General features: G+C 41.0%; 3 protein-coding genes across 5 annotated transcripts in view; 2 read left to right on the forward strand and 1 right to left on the reverse strand.

Moving 5' to 3' along the window:
* LOC143121097 (NACHT, LRR and PYD domains-containing protein 3-like) overlaps nt 1–17,866 on the reverse strand; it is a 295,171-nt gene that overhangs the window by 144,643 nt on the left and 132,662 nt on the right. The gene's annotated exons all lie outside the window — the stretch shown is intronic.
* LOC143120032 (uncharacterized) lies at nt 4,422–8,205 on the forward strand. 2 transcript variants are annotated; one of them, XM_076281349.1, is made up of 3 exons: nt 4,422–4,461; nt 4,745–5,059; nt 6,418–8,205. In XM_076281349.1, exons 2-3 carry the CDS (start codon nt 4,786–4,788, stop codon nt 7,416–7,418), a joined length of 1,275 nt encoding a protein of 424 aa, XP_076137464.1. In that variant the 5' UTR covers nt 4,422–4,461; nt 4,745–4,785; the 3' UTR covers nt 7,419–8,205. The 2 variants fall into 2 exon arrangements, with proteins under 2 accessions (XP_076137464.1, XP_076137463.1); XM_076281348.1 differs by having other exon boundaries at nt 4,430–5,059.
* Nucleotides 8,914–16,267, forward strand: LOC143120157 (uncharacterized). Of its 2 annotated transcripts, none has more exons than XR_012986333.1 (3): nt 8,914–9,205; nt 9,382–9,606; nt 15,041–16,267. XR_012986333.1 is itself a non-coding variant. In XM_076281359.1 (3 exons), the coding sequence occupies exons 2-3, from the start codon at nt 9,387–9,389 to the stop codon at nt 15,595–15,597; spliced, it is 777 nt and encodes a 258-aa protein (XP_076137474.1). In that variant the 5' UTR covers nt 8,914–9,205; nt 9,344–9,386; the 3' UTR covers nt 15,598–16,267. The 2 variants fall into 2 exon arrangements, 1 of the variants encoding a protein (XP_076137474.1); XM_076281359.1 differs by having other exon boundaries at nt 9,344–9,606.

Genomic DNA, 17,866 nt, shown 5'->3' on the forward strand with positions numbered 1-17,866 from the left:
GTGACGATTTTCCAAGCGAATAAACATGAGAACTACAATGTGTGGCGCAATAGCACTTGGGAGTACTTCGACCTAGCGTGGTAATATTATTAACACCTAATTGTAGATCCTATCCACCACAGAGTTTAGAATCCATGCTGGATCGACCCTCTGAGCGAGAGAGGCACACACACTAGAGGTGGTGGCTGGTTGTTTTAATGTAGGCTATATGGGTGATGCAGCGCTGCTGACGTGAGGCTAGAAAGCCCTTGCCTGTTCTAGAAAGACTGATCTAATGCAGCAAATATATTAAAAGGCAAAAGTCGTACATTGGCTAGGCCTATCCCCAGAATATCAGCAGCAAACTCAGTCTCTGTCGCGCAAAACAGTCTCCAAATAAAACGCACATCGGCCTGTTGCCTATTCTGCCAGCTTGTGACAATATATCGTCCAAAATGCTTGATTGCATTGCATTCTCCACATTTTTAGCTACATTTTCATGTTCCACATCAGCATTTTTGTTCAGTGAATCTTTTGTAAATTGCTTTACAATTACCGTCGGGCCTATAGGCCTATTGCCTGGCTTGCCTCAGCTTCGGTCACGTCCTTTTACAATTTTATCATTGTAATAAAAAACGCAATTTGCCACATAATTTCAGCATGCTCCTGGCCTACTAATTAATGCCTATTGTACTTTATTTTTGCAAAAAGAAAGAAATCCTTGATAAAATAACAAGTCATTCACATTATAGGCTACTTTACACACTGTTATGTCAGGTTGACTGACAAGCCTGTTCTGAAGACTCCCATTCATTTTGCCTGCACGAGCGCGTCTTTTTCAGACAGACATCGCAATTAATTTTATAGCAGGCCATCGGACAAATATGACGCCTCGATATTAAAGAAACTCCGACTCCAGTCCACCGCACAACAATGCAACGTGCATGTTCACATTTTTAGTAACAACCGCCAAACTTGCTTGCTTGCCTTAATTACACATCTAAGTTTTCCGACTATTTTTCTTACCTTCTTTTTCCGCTGTGGATGTTAGTGAGTTTGTAGAAGTTTTAGCTCTTACGTTCTGAACATCTCGCACTGCCATCGCCCGATGTCATGTCTTAGTCATATCACTCTCTGTCTCTCTTTTAAATGCCTATTCCCTGAATGGTAGGCTACAATTATGTGTTTTATATAGGCTAATATCTAAACAAAATAACCCAGGCAGTCTCATCTAGGATATAACACAGGTTGAAGTTGGTTCTATTTAGGGAGGTGAACATCTGTAGATGACTCAGAAATGACATCGGAAGACAAGGAGTGAATATGGCAAGAGGCAAGCCGAAGTCTGCTGACAAGGGCCCGACGGTAATTGTAAAGCAATTTACAAAAGATTCACTGAACAAAAATGCTGATGTGGAACATGAAAATGTAGCTAAAAATGTGGAGAATGCAATGCAATCAAGCATTTTGGACGATATATTGTCACAAGCTGGCAGAATAGGCAACAGGCCGATGTGCGTTTTATTTGGAGACTGTTTTGCGCGACAGAGACTGAGTTTGCTGCTGATATTCTGGGGATAGGCCTAGCCAATGTACGACTTTTGCCTTTTAATATATTTGCTGCATTAGATCAGTCTTTCTAGAACAGGCAAGGGCTTTCTAGCCTCACGTCAGCAGCGCTGCATCACCCATATAGCCTACATTAAAACAACCAGCCACCACCTCTAGTGTGTGTGCCTCTCTCGCTCAGAGGGTCGATCCAGCATGGATTCTAAACTCTGTGGTGGATAGGATCTACAATTAGGTGTTAATAATATTACCACGCTAGGTCGAAGTACTCCCAAGTGCTATTGCGCCACACATTGTAGTTCTCATGTTTATTCGCTTGGAAAATCGTCACGTTTCATGTTGTGTGCCCTAACATTTTTCATCAACTACTCGTGCAACTGTATCTAAGTAGGTAAAACGTGGAGGTGTTTGAATACTGCTATGTGCCTCTCTCTACGGCCACGGCAGAGCCCGCTAGCATAGCAACATGCTAACACATTCGCGCCGCGCGACAGAGCGTTTGAGTGCACCTACCGACGCGGGAGAGGTACGACTCAACTCGTGAAAGTTACGGTAAGAACATATATCACAACTGATTTTGGGTGGCGTGTTCCTTTAACCTTTCTACAAATCCCCATATGCTAACTCACACTGGAGAGAAGCCTCATGAATGTGGCCACTGTGAAAAAACATTTCCAACAGCCACACATCTTTAAAACCACACGCGTACACACAGAAAAGCCTCATACATGCGTCCAGTGTGGAAAATCTTTTTCACAAATGTCCCATCTTCAAAGCCACATGCTAACTCACACTGGAAAGAAACCACACAAATGTGTCCATTGTGGAAAAGCTTTTTTACAGGTTTTTTCTCTTAAAAAACATATTACAATTCACTCTGGAGAAAAGCCTCATCAATGTATCCATTGTGAAAGAACATTTTGCAATGCTCACACAACTTAAATATCACATATATACCCTTTCAACAATAAAAAACAAAAACAATGCTTGAACGTTCTATTTGGTTCCCAATCTACTTCCTCTGCATTAAGATAACATATGGAATGTTAAAAAAGCCCTATGCAACAATTTTAGCAAAAATGACCTTAATTATGCAGGTTGAGTCGTTCTGATGGTTCTACAACACTTTGTGGGTTGTTTGGTGGGTGCTTTGTCTCCCTCTATCACTTCTCCGCGTAAAAAACGAATATACAACTTTCTGAACCCGGACCGGGTAATTCCGGATGTGACTCAGCGGAAGTATCCAATCACGCCTCGAAAATGTAGTCAGATTGTAGTTTCTAAGAAGACTGCAAAACGGACTCTGACTTGGCTTTGTTGCTGTTGAAATTTTAAGTAGCTTACCCTTGAGTGAACTTCGTTTTTTGTAATGTGGTTTGATAGTCTCTTGAACAATGTGTTTGCTCGACCGTTTTAGTGTGAGCTTGTGTTTAGCTTAGTTTCTTGATGGCTAGCTCGCTAGCTAGTGGGGGGTTAGCGTAGCAGTCACTTGCTACCGAAGCTGCAGGGGGAGCTATGTCGTGAAAAATGTGAGCCCAAATCAGGCGAAAACCCAGAAACAGAGAAGGAATAACCAGACCTGCATAGGGCTTCTTTAATATCTCTGGTCGTATTTATAGTAGACTATTCATATTTGGATGGCTGTAAGATTATACATAATTACATGATATGTGTCTGTTTAAGTTTCCGTAGCTACACCACATCTTGAGAATAAAACACTGTTAAGGCCTATTCACACCAAGAACGATAACGATAACTATAACGATAAAAGCGTTCACACTGAACAATGATAAACAAAGTCTCTCCTTGTGTTAATGCATGTGACGTTAAAATTCGATGGGTTCTGATTGGCTATTATCTTTTTATCGTTCTGAAAATCGCTCTGAAAGTGATCCCCAACGATATCGTTCTTCATGTCGTTATCGTTATAGTTTATGTGTGAACATTGTCATTCGTATTAACGAGAACGATATTTATTTATAGCTATCGTTATCGTTATCGTTCTTGGTGTGAATGGGCCTTTACATTTGTAGCACTGTTACATTACCAGTTCTCCCCTAGCCTGAAAAGTTGTGGGTTCAATTCCCGGCTTTCTCCGTTGTGCCCTTGGGTAAGGCACAACTCCATGTTGCTTTAGGGACAATGGCCCTTGTAAAAAAAAAACATCACATATATAAGACCACGTGTACGCGTAGGGTAACAGATATTTTCATTAACATGAAAACTGACCTTTTATCACGGAAAACGGTGGCCATAGCACCTTCTTGTAAAATTTTTGTAACGTTTTGATTCTGTTGCACATTTTACATGTTTTGTGCTTCTGCCCTTATTTGAAAATGTTAGGAATAGAAAGTCCAGATATGTTTGCTATGCATTTGTTTAGGAGTTGAAGGACTAGCATAGCCTAGTGCAGTGGTTTTCAAAGTGGGGGCCGCGAAGGGGTGCCAGGGGGGCCTCAGCAACTTGGAAGGAAAAATAAAAGCAACAAATAAATACATTTGAAACATTTTAAATATACCTATTACTATGAGGGGTGTTATACAATGCCATTATAATAATTTTCCATGATAATGACTGGGAATAATAGCAGAGTGATAGCTCTCATATAGCAGAAAGCCCCAAATGCAGTTTTTTACACACTGTATGCTCCATCGCAAAGTGCTTACAAGTGGCTAAAATAGTTATTAGGATAAGCTTAATGTATTTTTACATTTGCCATATATTGTCGATGGGTTTAATAACACATCAAGGGGGTCCTTGAACGGAACCTAGTGTTATTTGGGGGGCCTTGTCTTGGAAAAGTTTGGGATAAATTGCAGTTAAACTCCATTCCAGACGGTGGCACTAATGGCTGGGTAGTTGTCTGGTTGGTTGGCAAACAACGAGGAAAGGAGTTGGAATTTTAGGTCTCAGGTAAACATCCACCAGAGAAAACTGTTTCGATGTTTGATCGAGAGTGTGACATTATATGGAGATAACAACTGTTGCATTAGGCATTAACACCAAATTGATCTCAGTGCAAAGATCTCAGTACGCGGAACAGCGAGTTTCTTGCATAGACAGTGGTAGGCTGGCTGCGTGATAGCCTATGCTAAGCGAATGCATCAATTTTAGAGTAGGCTATCGCTTTCTATCATTTTCGAAAAGACGAAACAGATCTTGACAACGCATCTTTGTGTTGTTTATTTGACTACAGGCTATCGTTAGAAATGAGATCATCTTTGCTCCGTTGGGAACATGGATCTCGGAATGCCGTTGAGCACCGGTGGTAACATTACCGTAACACACCAGTTTGGCCTGAGAGTGATAGTGAAGGAAGAAGATATCAAAGAGGAGGAATATGGGCACATGATTGGATGTCCAGATGAGGAAGGAAAGCCTTTTGCAGAGCTTCACTGTGAAACTGAAACGGACATTACAGAATCCAACGTTACTTGCAACGAAACATTACATGAAACAGTTGAGATTGAAGTGAAGAAAGAGGATGAGCAAGAGCACGACCTGCTGGAAAGTAAGTCCTTTCTAATACCGATTTCAGATTGTAATCCCGTATTGTGCCTTCCGTCTTGCGTCCCAGCTGTACATTAAAACACAAACTTTTTTTTGCACATACAGCAAAGATCTCACATTACACTAGCTGCCTATCCTCTGAATACACTGTAAAAGACGCGGTCTCTCTGGACAGCTCAGGCTCCAAAAACAGCCAGGTGTAGTCTGTAACATAACTTTTTCCAGCTATTCACCGATGTGTTCAGGATAGTTGAAGGAGAGGGAGGGGGCGAGCCAGCTCTCTGTTATGTTTGAACGTTAACAGAAGTGACGTTACCCAAGGACCACTTAACCAATTGGCTAATAATAATAATAATAATAATAATAATAAACTCATGGACCACCTAGCTAAAACAAGAGTAAACCTTCTTCAATAGTATATTACACACTAGACTAGGCCTACTCACTTAAACACTTTACACAGTGTTGCAGAACTGTTTGGATTTATATACAAGTTGGTTCAATATTGCAAACAACTCATCTATATCATATTTTACCACATCTACTCATGGACCACTAGGGATAACTTCTGAAACACCAGTGGTGTGCCTTTGATTTTGATCATCTTAGGGTGGCTTCAGCGGCCTTAGTGCCCCCCCCCCCCCCAAAAAAAAAAAAAAAAAACAGGCTTAATGACGCCCCTGGTTTACATTCCATAGCCTTTATACCTGTTTAACTGCTGATTATCCATTACAAAAAAAAAAACAGCCTGACCAGCTTAAGGTGGTTTGCGGGTTGACCAGCTTGTTTGACCAGCCTATGATAGTTGATCTGCTGATATTATGTTTTTGCAAGAGTTTTGCTGGTCTAGTTGGTTTGCCCAACTTACTATGGTAATTCAGCTGGTTTTGCTTATCATACCCTCCCAAAGGGGTAATTTTAGCTGGTGTTGCTAGTCTTACATTGCTGGTTTAACTGGTCATACCAGCTTATGTTGGTTATACTAGCAAATCAGAATGACCATGTTACACCAACAATGTCAAGCTTGGCAGGCTGGTCACCAGCATGACCATCTTACACCAGCTGTATCCCACACGTCAGGCTGGTCACACCAGCATAACCAGCTTCCTCATATGGTTACACCAGCATGTCCACCTGGTGAGCCAACCAGCTACACCAACAAAGACCACAGGCAAGAGCTGGAGGAAAAACAGCAAAGACCAGCTAAAACCAACCACCAGCATGAGCTGGTTTCTAGTCATTTTATTTTTCATGTATGTTTGATGTATATGGGGGGGGGGGGGGGGGAGAAATGTTGCTTTGTTTGATGTGGATCATCGGCCTCTCATTCTAACTCTGTCTCTATGGTAACTCTTCCAGGTGTATCAGAACACCCACACGGAACACAACAGAAGATCCATGGACAGAATGATGAACTCAACCTGCAACTCAAAGGAAGGCTGCACCACTGCACCGTCTGCAGGAAGAGCTTCACGGCCCTGAGTGAACTTGACAAACACCAGCAGACACACTCTGTTAGTGTGAATGATCAGCAGAACACTGACAAAAGGCCTCATAAATGTGTACATTGTGAAAAAGCATTCAAAACACGAGCCCATCTTAAACATCATATACGAACACACACTGGAGAGAAGCCTCATAAATGTGTCCAGTGTGGAAAAGCATTTTCACAAATTGCCAATCTAAACAACCATCTGATGATACACACTAGTGAGAAGCTACATAAATGTGTCCAGTGTGGAAAAGCATTTAAAACATCCCCAGATCTTAAACGACACATGCTTACACATACTGGAGAGAAGCGTCATAAATGTGCCGAGTGTGGGAAAGCTTTTTCAATATTGCAATATTTTAAAAGCCATATGCTAGTACACACTGGAGAGAAACCTCATAAATGTGTCCAGTGTGGGAAAGCTTTTTCACAAATTTCCAATCTGAACAACCATCTGATGATACACACTAGTGAGAAGCCTCATAAATGTACCCATTGTGGAAAAGCATTTAAAACATCCCCAGAACTTAAACGACACATGCTTACACATACTGGAGAGAAGCGTCATGAATGTGCCCAGTGTGGGAAAGCTTTTACACAAATCTCTACTTTAAAGTTACATATGCTAACACACACTGGAGAGAAGCCTCATAAATGTTCCTATTGCGAACATGCATGCACGACATCCGCTAATCTTAAACAGCACATGCTAACGCACACTGGAGAGAAGCCTCATGAATGTATGCAGTGTGGAAAAAGCTTCTCACACATGTCATATCTTAAAAAACATATGCGAGTACACACAGGAAAGCAGCCTGTGCATGTGCACACACTTGTACCAGATATAAGTACTGATTCAACCTCTTAACTCAAGTAAAAATAAATAAAGAGAGAACATTTCCTGGCCTTTTTGAAGGACTATGTAACCTGCTGTCTCTGTTACGGCTCCCACGCACAGCTGCGTGCATCCCGTTCACTTTTCATGGGCTTACGTCATCCGTTGCCGAACTGAATTGTGGGTCCGTCACGTTGCTCGAAAAGTTCAACTTTAGCTGCAACGACGGACAACAACAGAAGGCACCAGCCAATCAAATTTGGGGAAATAGATAGATACTTTATTGATCCCCAAGGGGAAATTCAAGGTAAATGGGGAAAGGCTTCAGTATTTACTCAGTACTGTTTGAGTGGACTGACAATGGGGAAAGGCTTCATTACTCTTGGCATTTTATGTACCTCAGTGTTTCCCACATAATTGAATTCTATTTGTGGTGGTAGGTTTGCAGAATTAACTTGAATGCAACAGTTTTTAACAAATTAGCGCAGCGTGGTTATGATGCTAACCAGCTTTAAGCACAAATCAGTACAACCTGGAAAATCATTGTGTGGTGGTCAATGTTGATATTGTGGTGGGCCGCCACAAATAAGTCAATGTATGGGAAACACTGTACCTTGTATCCATGACCAGCTTGTGTCCGTGTCTTTCCTATATGCTTGTTCTCTCATTGCCCTGAATGCACTGTCCATACTTCCAGTGAGATCTAACATGTATGTGATGTATGCATTATGTACTTCTTATGCCTATACCTTATTGTACAGTGCCCTTGGGTATCTTGAAAGATGCTTTTCTGAAGTAAATTTAGTATTATCATTATCAATTCACTACTACAGGGTTCCGACCTATTTTCTCAAAAAAAAAATCAAAAACTTTCCCTGACTTCAGAGCCTAACGGCTCCTACACACAGTTGCGTGCGTTGCAGTGCTGTAGACGCATCCCGTTCACTTTACATGGGCTTACGTCATCTGTTGCAGAACTGAATTGTGGGTCTGTTGCGTCGCGTTGCTCCAGTCACTCGCGTTGAGAAGTTCAACTTTTGCTGCACCGACGGGCGGCTCCAGCCAATCAAATTACGAACAAACGAACAACAGACGGCACCAGCTAATCAAATTACGGTTATACCATTTGCATAGCTACCGTTGGTAACACCCACTGGCAACGCAACTGTGTGTAGAAGCCCTAAAAGTACAAAATGCCTACTTTACGCCACAGGTTGTGGCTAATTATTAAATGTGACAAACAACGAGATTAAAATGTTTTCTTCCCCACCATTCTATATCCATGTAGAAAGCGATTGAATTATGTGGCATGAACATCATGGAAATTCCATTTCTTTGTAAGGGAAAGGATTATTCAATCTTAGTAGTAGCAGTTAATGTATAGTTGTCAGTAGTAGTTAAAATTATGTATAATATGACTATGCTACATAACAATCTGATGTATAAAATTGATTTAATTGATGGTAAACTCTACATTGCTACAATAGGCCATGATAAACCACACCAGAAAGGTTAATTTCCAGAATCCTGCAGTAAAACTCCATTCCAGGCGGTGGCACTAATGCACAGTGTTGTGGTTGGTTTGTCATCCACGAGGAGGAATTCAAACGATTCAAACTCATACTACCGATTCACGGAAGAAGATTGCAGATTTTCGTCGGTGTTGCTAGAATGGTCAATTTAGCTGGAATGAACTGTTAGAAATTCTCTGGATAAACCGTAAAGTTTCTGGATGACCACAACTTCGCGGCTAACGTAATGGACCAAACGTGAAACAACAGATTTCATTGTGCGCTGCAGCGAACTTAAACTTACTTGAGGTAAGCTATTTACGTTTGACACACAACAATGCCAATATAACTTAAGCCTCACTTTCTCAATTGCCTTCCTTGTGTAGTCAATTTTGGCTTATTTTCTAATGAAAACATAACTTGAAAATATCCCACTTTTGTGTATAGAAAACTTTGGATGTGATCATCATTCATTCGTCCTTTAGGGAACATGGATTTCCGAGTGCCGTTCAGCTCTGTCTGCAACGTTACTAAAACACACCAGTTGGGCCGGAGAGTTATGGTGAAAGAAGAGAACATAAAAGACGAGGAATATTATGGTCATGTGGTTAAATCTGAAACAGACGAGCCCAACGTTTACCCCGAAACACGGACAAAAGTGGAGATTGAAGTGAAGAAAGAGGAGCAGGAGAACGATTATCTGCTGGAAAGTAAGTCCTTAAGTCCATCACTACTACACCATCTCCATGTCAGAGTGCATGGTTTTAAATCCACCAACACTATTTTAAATACTGGGGTCCCGCAGGGCTGTGTCTTGTCACCCATTCTTTTTCATTCCGTGTCAATTCAGACAAAATCCTTGCAGCACCGACTCCAATTTCCCTCAAAGTTTGTCAACACAATGTAGATAGATAGATAGATAGATACTTTATTGATCCCCAAGGGGAAATTCAAGGTCTCAGTAGCATACATAACACACAACGTGCACTTACAGCAGAAAGGGTAAATATAAGTATATATAACAAAACTCCACTGTACAATAGAGACAGTAGAAGATAAGTAGAAGAAAAACTAACAAAACTAAATATACTGTATAAATTAAATTTAAAAAGTGTGCTTGAGGATGATCAAGCATGAGACACTTGCAGTGACAGGGCCGGGACTGGCCTGTAGTTCTGTGTGCATGGTAAGGTGTTCAAGAGAGTGAGTGTTTACCTGTAACTGTGTGTACATGCATGTAACTACATGAATGTTTACTTGTAACTACATGCATTTTTTCTGTGAATGTTACTTGGTACGATATTGGTACTTTACACTTTAAATATCTACTTAACTATTTCCACATAGATTTTTATGGTCCTACAATCTACCCCACATACCATTTCAGTTGTTTGAAAATAACACAAAAAAACAAACATGCCTTGTTTTATCCTTATTATTGCCATGGTCATTGGATGTGGAGACATCACATTGTTGGAAAACATTGATAAACTGATTTATTTGAAGAGGAAATAATGACTAATACCAAATGAAAAAAAACTGTTTTTTAATACCCTCAATATCACACTTAATGCACATTTTTCCGAAATGTAGGGCCCTTTCGAAGCCAGGAGACATTTAGTGCAGACTTTAAATTGTTTACACATGCTCTTTATGAGTTGGGTCTTCCACCTTAGAAAATTTGAGGAGGCTAGGGATAATACTTGTCAAGATATTAATGCCCAAACATGGCACATGGCACCTGTAAAAATGAAAGAATTTCAAGGTCTGAAAAAGATATAAAGACATAAGATTTGCACAGAAATATTTCACAGGCCTTGTTTTTAGGACCCATTTATGATATAGACAAGGTTTGAACAAAATCTGAGACGGTGCAGCAACAACCTTATCTGATTTGTCACGGAATGACTCTTCTACGAATGAGATCACCTGCAACAGCAATGGACTGAACCTTTTTAAATATGTTGATGATGTACCCTGGAAATCCAGAGTTCTCGCGAGAGCACAATGGAATTGTCTCTGCGAGACACTCTGGCAAAGAGCAATGATGCACGTTACTTTTTCCCCTTGCATTCCGGGGATAGCGCTGCAACGTTGTAGTGGTCGTAGTGTTATCTGATTGCGTCGAAGTCCGAAATCATTCAGTGTAAACATGGTCTAGTGTTATCCAATTGCGTGCAGTGAGATTTTTAAATGCATGCTTGTTGCCGCCCCTCGAGTTGGGCCATTACATTGCTCTTTGCCAGACCCTTAATCTTTCTAGATTATTAGGGTCTGGATTTTCCAGGCTATTGACGACGTGGCCTTGGTGGCCAACTTGACAGATGAGCACACCCTGTCCAGTATAAGTATATATACTTTTTTGATCCCGTGAGGTCTCTGCATTTAACCCAATCGGTGAATTAGTGAATCAGTGAGCCCACTGATTCACTGGGACCGGCAACCCTCCGGTTACAAGTCCAGAGTGCTAACCAGTGGGCTCCATGCAGTATGTCGACACAATGGCCCTGTGGTTCAAGAATAGCTTATTGGAGTTAAACAAGTAAGACTACGGAGCTATGTTGGAATGGGTGCCGCTCACCTGAAACTAGGGTTGGGCGATGTCCTTAATTAGCATTTGACGATGTGTACAGTAAAACATTGTGATAGATGATGATATGGGGTGGGGGGGTGGGGGGGGTACAGAAAGTAAATGTATAATTTTCTACATAAAAGTTACATGGCCTGATGAGAGTGGACAGCTAAGAGACATACTGACCAGGCTACCGAAGTTGTGTGGAAGATCTGCTCCAAGAAAATCCTTGTAAAAGATGGATAGACAGTCAATTTGAACACTTGCATGTTCAGTAAATCTCAGCAAATCTTCAGTAGTACGTTATGCATCCCACGCTATTAGGCTACATGCCGACTATGAGGGCGGCGGAAAAGTGAAAGTAAAGGGCTGCGATCGCCCAGTCCAGGCTATAGGAGGGCGAAGTAAAAAACTTTTACAAAAAACTTTTTCACATATACTCCTCTGCTGTTTGAGGCTTTTGCTAAATGCATGAAATAAAGGCCTTACAGTGAAAGACAGACAGGCTACCTTCTGATCCTATAACTTAACGAAATAAATTGTTTATTTTATCACGGAGGAGAAGGATGCATTTGGTGCTTCAGTGCTGTAGCCTCGCAAAAATATTAGAACGCTAGAATGTCCTAGTCGTAACAATAATAATTCATTAGGACTATTTTTTGCTAAAACATTAGGCTACATATTTTACATCAATGTTCAATGTAGGCTATAGGCCTACTGCGAGACATGTACAAAAAGACAATTACACATTCATGTCACAATCAGGAATTATTTGAATAAGACGGTAGACTAATAAGTCTTTTATTTTACAAGACAGTAGACTAATAAGTGATATCGGTTTGGCTGACAGTCTTTAAAGTAGGCTCAATTTCATTTCCAGGGAAAGGTTTTTTATGTTTTAGCCTATGTTACAGCAGGAATTAGTGCCTGGCATGTGGGGTCGTGGCATCACGATGGTTGCTTCCAATCGTGATGTCTGTCAACCTTCACGATCGGCGATGATATCGTCCATCAGCACAACCCTACCTGAAACCCCACATCCACTCTCCACTTCTTTAAGACTGGAGGGGCAAGTAGTGGAACAGGTTAAGTACTTTAAGTACCGTGGTACTCAGATTGACCACCGCCTGTCCTTCACTGAACAGAGACAGGACAGTATCAAACAATGATGGAATTTGCCATCTCCTTCAGTATCTCATCTTGGTACTGCTTCTTAGCAAACAGATGCAAGGAAAAGCAGGGGAGGATAATCAAGGACATCAGCATCCCACAAAATCAGCTGTGGGATGCAAGTCTTGTGTTGTTGACTGAGCACGTGAGCATTCAAAACAATGTACTACAAGTCATGCGTTGAACCAACTTCTTTTCTCATGCGCGACACACACCCCTTTTTGAATGCTCACGCGCAGTCCTCCTTCCGTCAACACGAGATTCACGTTCGTCGATAGACTTATCGAGTCTTAAATTCAGAATAGCGTTGCCCGGAAAAACAAGCAGAGAAGTTACTCCATGTAGTGTGTAGGGGTGAACGATATTGGAAAAAAATCTAATTGCGATTTTTCTCACCAATATTGCAATTGCGATGCGATATGCGATTATTTTTAAGCTCTTTATCTTCTGTCTTATTCAACAAAGACAAGCAATATTTTATTCTATAGTATGACCAACACAAAATTAGATAAGTTAAACATAAACTGTTCTTTCCTGGAGCCCAGGCCTATGTTATGATGGCATTAGGTCATTGAATAAGATTGATGAATGAAATATTTTTTATTTAACTATTTTAATCACATTAGTAGACCTATATTTGTTGAACTTCCAGCCTTGTAAACATTTAATGATTCTGATTCGTTTCTATTTTGTTTCTATTTCATGTAGATATGATCTTCTTTCGTTAGTTAACAGTTAGGTCTACATGTAGTGGCACTGACACGGCTTCTCCTTGTCCTGTGCTGTCCATGCGCGCGCACACACACACACACACACACACACACAGAACCGCTCCTCTCCTCTGTAGGCTACTTGCACGTGAATCGGAACAAACTACTGCAGATTGTTGTAGCGCAAGTAAATGCGGCCGGATGACCGGCTTGGTGTTAACTAAAGGTTAGCATCATCAACACTGCAGCGCAATACGCATGCATGCAAATGAACTAGTTTGTTCATATCACAACAAAGCCAATCGCGGAGACAAAACTCTTTAAACAGGCAAAGTTATCAGCAGTTAGCAGCATGTATGTAGCCTAGAGCCTTAGCTGGTAAGCTAATGTTAGAACAGCTGGGTTTTTGGTGGTTAGCTGTGTCAACTACTTGCGGATAACATTATGCATCAATTCATTAAAGATGAAATGTTTGCGCCGCCAACCCCCTTGGATATCACAAATGCCCCCACCGTCACTGTACTCCAGTAAAAAAAGTCCCCAGTGCACAGGTGAGTGCAGCCTAAACAGTCATGGAGTTTTAATCGTCAGCTGGACAACTTAATGAAGTTACCAGCCAGAGTAGCAGCACAGGGGAATTATGAACTAGAACCAGGGACATGGCAGGTTCGAGCAAAAGGTAATGAAGAGGTAAAAACTGCTTCGGGTCTGGATAGGGTCATCCCTTGTCCATGACTCTAGCTTTTATACTTAACATACTTATAGCTTGTCGTACTTAACATATCTAAAACCCATTTAACACCAGATTTCCCCTTTAATGTTACTGTATGCGTCCGTCGCTGTAATGTTTTTTTTTTTTGTCTTCCATGATGTTCCTTTATGAATGATCAAAGAGCCATAAATTATTGACACGTTTTGGTCGGGAGATTGGCCATATTACAGGATCATATTTCACGTCTTATCAAAGGCTGTTAAGAGTTTTTTTATCGGTTTTTACCATATTTTACCTCTATTGGGTCTGGTCTACAGATTCATAGTTTTTCTGGGTTGGCAGGTTGGGTGACACAACTATCAAGCAGTATTATGTCTATCTATATGCATTTTTCAAGGGTGATAATCAGCGAAAAGCTGTGATACTGATCCATTGTAATCATTACTAGTATAAGATGTTCTATGTGGTCTCTGCATTTATCCCAATCCGTGAATTAGTGAAACACACTCAGCACAGGCACAGTGAGCTGCCTGCTACAACAGCGGCGCCCGGGGAGCAGTGAGGGGTTAGGTGCCTTGCTCAAGGGCACTTCAGCCGCTTCCTACTGGTCGGGGTTCGAACCGGCAACCCTCTGGTTACAAGTCCAAAGTGCTAACCAGTAGGCCACGGCTGCCCAATGTTGTTCTGTGTAGTATCGGCTATGTCATTGAATGTGTCTTTATTTTTTCTTCTTTATTCTTTATTCTTTCTTCTTTTTGGAATCTGATAATCTCGTAAGTCTACCAATGAAGTGTGGAGATACATTGAGCCTCGTAAATTGTGTAAAACAGTGATTTATTTGCATGGCTAGCCCGATGCCGAGGCACCACCATTGAAAAAGCTGTTGGTAGCATCGGCTAACTAGCGCCAGATTTTGGAGATGTTCTGTGTAGTATCGGCTATGTCATTGAATGTGTTTTTATTTCTTCTTCTTCTTCCAGATAGACGACCAACAGCCCTAATTCTTGGGTGCAGCTACATTCGCAATGGGGAGGAGAGAGCCAGGAGGTGTTTGGGGCGAAACCTGGGTGCCAATGCCCAGGTTGAGTGGCTTGGCTTGGATGGAATGCGGTGGCACTCTGTTGTCCCCTGCTTCTATGATTGGCTGAGAGGAAGATTCGCACCAGATGTCCTGCTGGTTCACTGCGGCGGGAATGACTTGGGGAAGCTCAAGTCCCTGCGTCTCGTCGCAGCGATGAAGCAGGACCTACAGAATCTCCATCAGCGTTTCCCCAATATGCTAATCGTCTATTCGGCCATCACCCAGAGACGCTGCTGGGGTTCTGTACGTCCGAAGAGAATCGAGCGTTCTCGTAAGTGGGTGAACAGTGAAATGGCTACCTTTGTTATGGGTATGAACGGGGGTGTGGTGCATCACCGTTACATATGCTTTTACAAGCCTGAACTGTTTCTGAGGGACACTTTTCATTTGTCCACTTTGGGCAATGACATTTTTTTGAATGCTTTTTCAGAGTGTCTGAGGGCAATATTCCCGTAGGGTGAGACAGAATTTTTGCTCTAGAAGCCATTTGGCTTTAGCTCAGGCTTGTTAACCCTTAAAACTCAGGTGGCATATATCCGTGCTGCTGATGCACCCTTGAAATTAACTAACTTTTACACTTTTTCCGGAAGTGCTGCTGGTGTCAGGTTCAAGGATCACGCTTAGCTAAACGCTTCATGGAAACATATTGTAGAAGCAACGTTATTGTTATTTTAAAAACATGTAAATGTGTCAAAGACTTATGTGGTTGGGGGACAGCCAATGATGTGGTGTGTTATAAAGACATTGTGCAAATCATGTGTTGTGATCTCGATGCTGGAGCAAGGTTGGTGTCGTGAAGCCTTGGCGCACACACATTTCTGCCGAAATAGATGCCCGATAAGTGCCCAAAAACCGCTACAATATGGCCGCTGAGTGGAGGGACTTGCCTAAAAGGACTTCGGATTATAGATGAGAAATAGTGGCATCTTTCCATAGTAATTCATCCATTGACTTGTATATAAATGGAGCATCAAAAGGACTTTGTGGAGGGATATCTCTCTGACTATGATGGCAATGGAAAAACATTCAATGGAATTTATTTAACAATAAGTGTGTGTATTATTTCAATTAGTAAAACGTTTCATCTATGTATTTGTGTTTTGCCAATATATTTATTTTATTTGAATAAATCAATCCGATTTGAAATATGTTTGTTTTTTTGCTCATGATGTTTGTGTATTGGTTACAATGAAATGCCAATACTTTTGTTTAGGTTGTGCTAAAAAAGGATATAGTCAGTATTACACTGAGACCTTTTTAAAGTCAATATGACATAGTAACACTACTAACGGCACTTATGCTGCCTGTAAAAAGATGTGAACCGAGCGAGACATGACCACTGTACAGAAAACTGACAAGAAATGTCCAAATAATCCCATTTTTAGTCCTTTGAAACAGAAAGCCACCCACGGTGGAACAGAGAATTACAGTGAATCAGAGTGCTTCACCAACTTTTCATTTTGCTTCACTACCATGGATTTCTGCTTCACCAACTTTTCGTTTTGTTTCCCTACCATAGATATCTTTTCCCACTGACTTCAATGTAAATTGAGTGAAACTCCTCACGACACGTGGATTTTTTTCGTTTCAATTGATCCTTATGCCAGACAAGGGCGTAGGTTTGGTCTGAGTTTTGGTGGGGACACTACCCACTGCCCCCCTGAATATATAAAATGATTAAAATGTGCTACTGTCCAACTACTATCCATGATTAAAATGTGCTACTGTCGAACTAACTACACTGTGTAGCCTACATAATCTGATTTTAATATAATGTAGGCTACAGATATGTAGGCTATATTTAACATTTATTTTCTATTTGGTCTGTTATGAAATCATGCCCATTTAAGCACAGCTCAGTTTTAAGAAACTTAAATACATGCATGCTTAGTAGGGGTGTAAAGATTAACCGATACGTATCGGTATCCGTTTTTAACGTGTAAGATACGGCTACATCGATATGTGAAGCCCCGTATCGGAATAAAACTGAAATGAACCGGTCGTTATATCGATTTACTTGTTACAAATCGGTTCATAACCTTTTCTGCTCGCTCAGACTCTGATTTACGTTGCAAGCAGCGCGTTCATCCCACTTCCTGTTTTGAAACTACACGTGGCACGGATTTGTGGGTAATGAAGTTCATTTTGGGCTACACTCATTGCCCAAAGTAGACAAAGGACTTCATTACCCATACATCTACTGCAACTTAAGCACGTGACAACTCGCACTCTGTCGGTGTTTGACAGATTTTACTCTTTTGTTTGTCAAAATCCAGCGCGAAATTAAACACTTACTATAGCATTCCTAAACGGCAACGATAGTCTGTAGAGTAGCATTACGTTTGATGAAGGGATTTCCTTAATGTTAAAGAATAATTTGGCCCTTGCTGCTTAAACGATGTAGGCCTACAAATTATTATTATTTTGTTCATATTCACTCAGACTTGGAACAAAATAGGCCCAGTTCATTGATATGTAGGCCTATTTTGTTCTTGTAGGCTATGAGAAAAGTCCAAGATTGTCTTAAGCACCGTTTTATTTTATTTCGATATTGTCTTACCTCAACAATAGGCTACAGCTCCTTGAAAACAATCAGATATAACTCTATAAAATCTATAAAAATGTATTTTTATGTTGTATTTGGCTGCTTTGTTAGGCTGAAATGTAGACTATTCTTTTTTCATTTCAATTAGGGCTGTCAATCGATTAAAAAAATTAATCTAAT

Source organism: Alosa pseudoharengus, unplaced genomic scaffold, assembly GCF_046254945.1.
Source record: "Alosa pseudoharengus isolate Yale_2024_CS ecotype anadromous, Long Island Sound unplaced genomic scaffold, YU_APseudo_1.1 YU_APseudo_1.1_scf_1, whole genome shotgun sequence".
Taxonomy (NCBI): Eukaryota; Metazoa; Chordata; class Actinopteri; order Clupeiformes; family Clupeidae; genus Alosa; species Alosa pseudoharengus.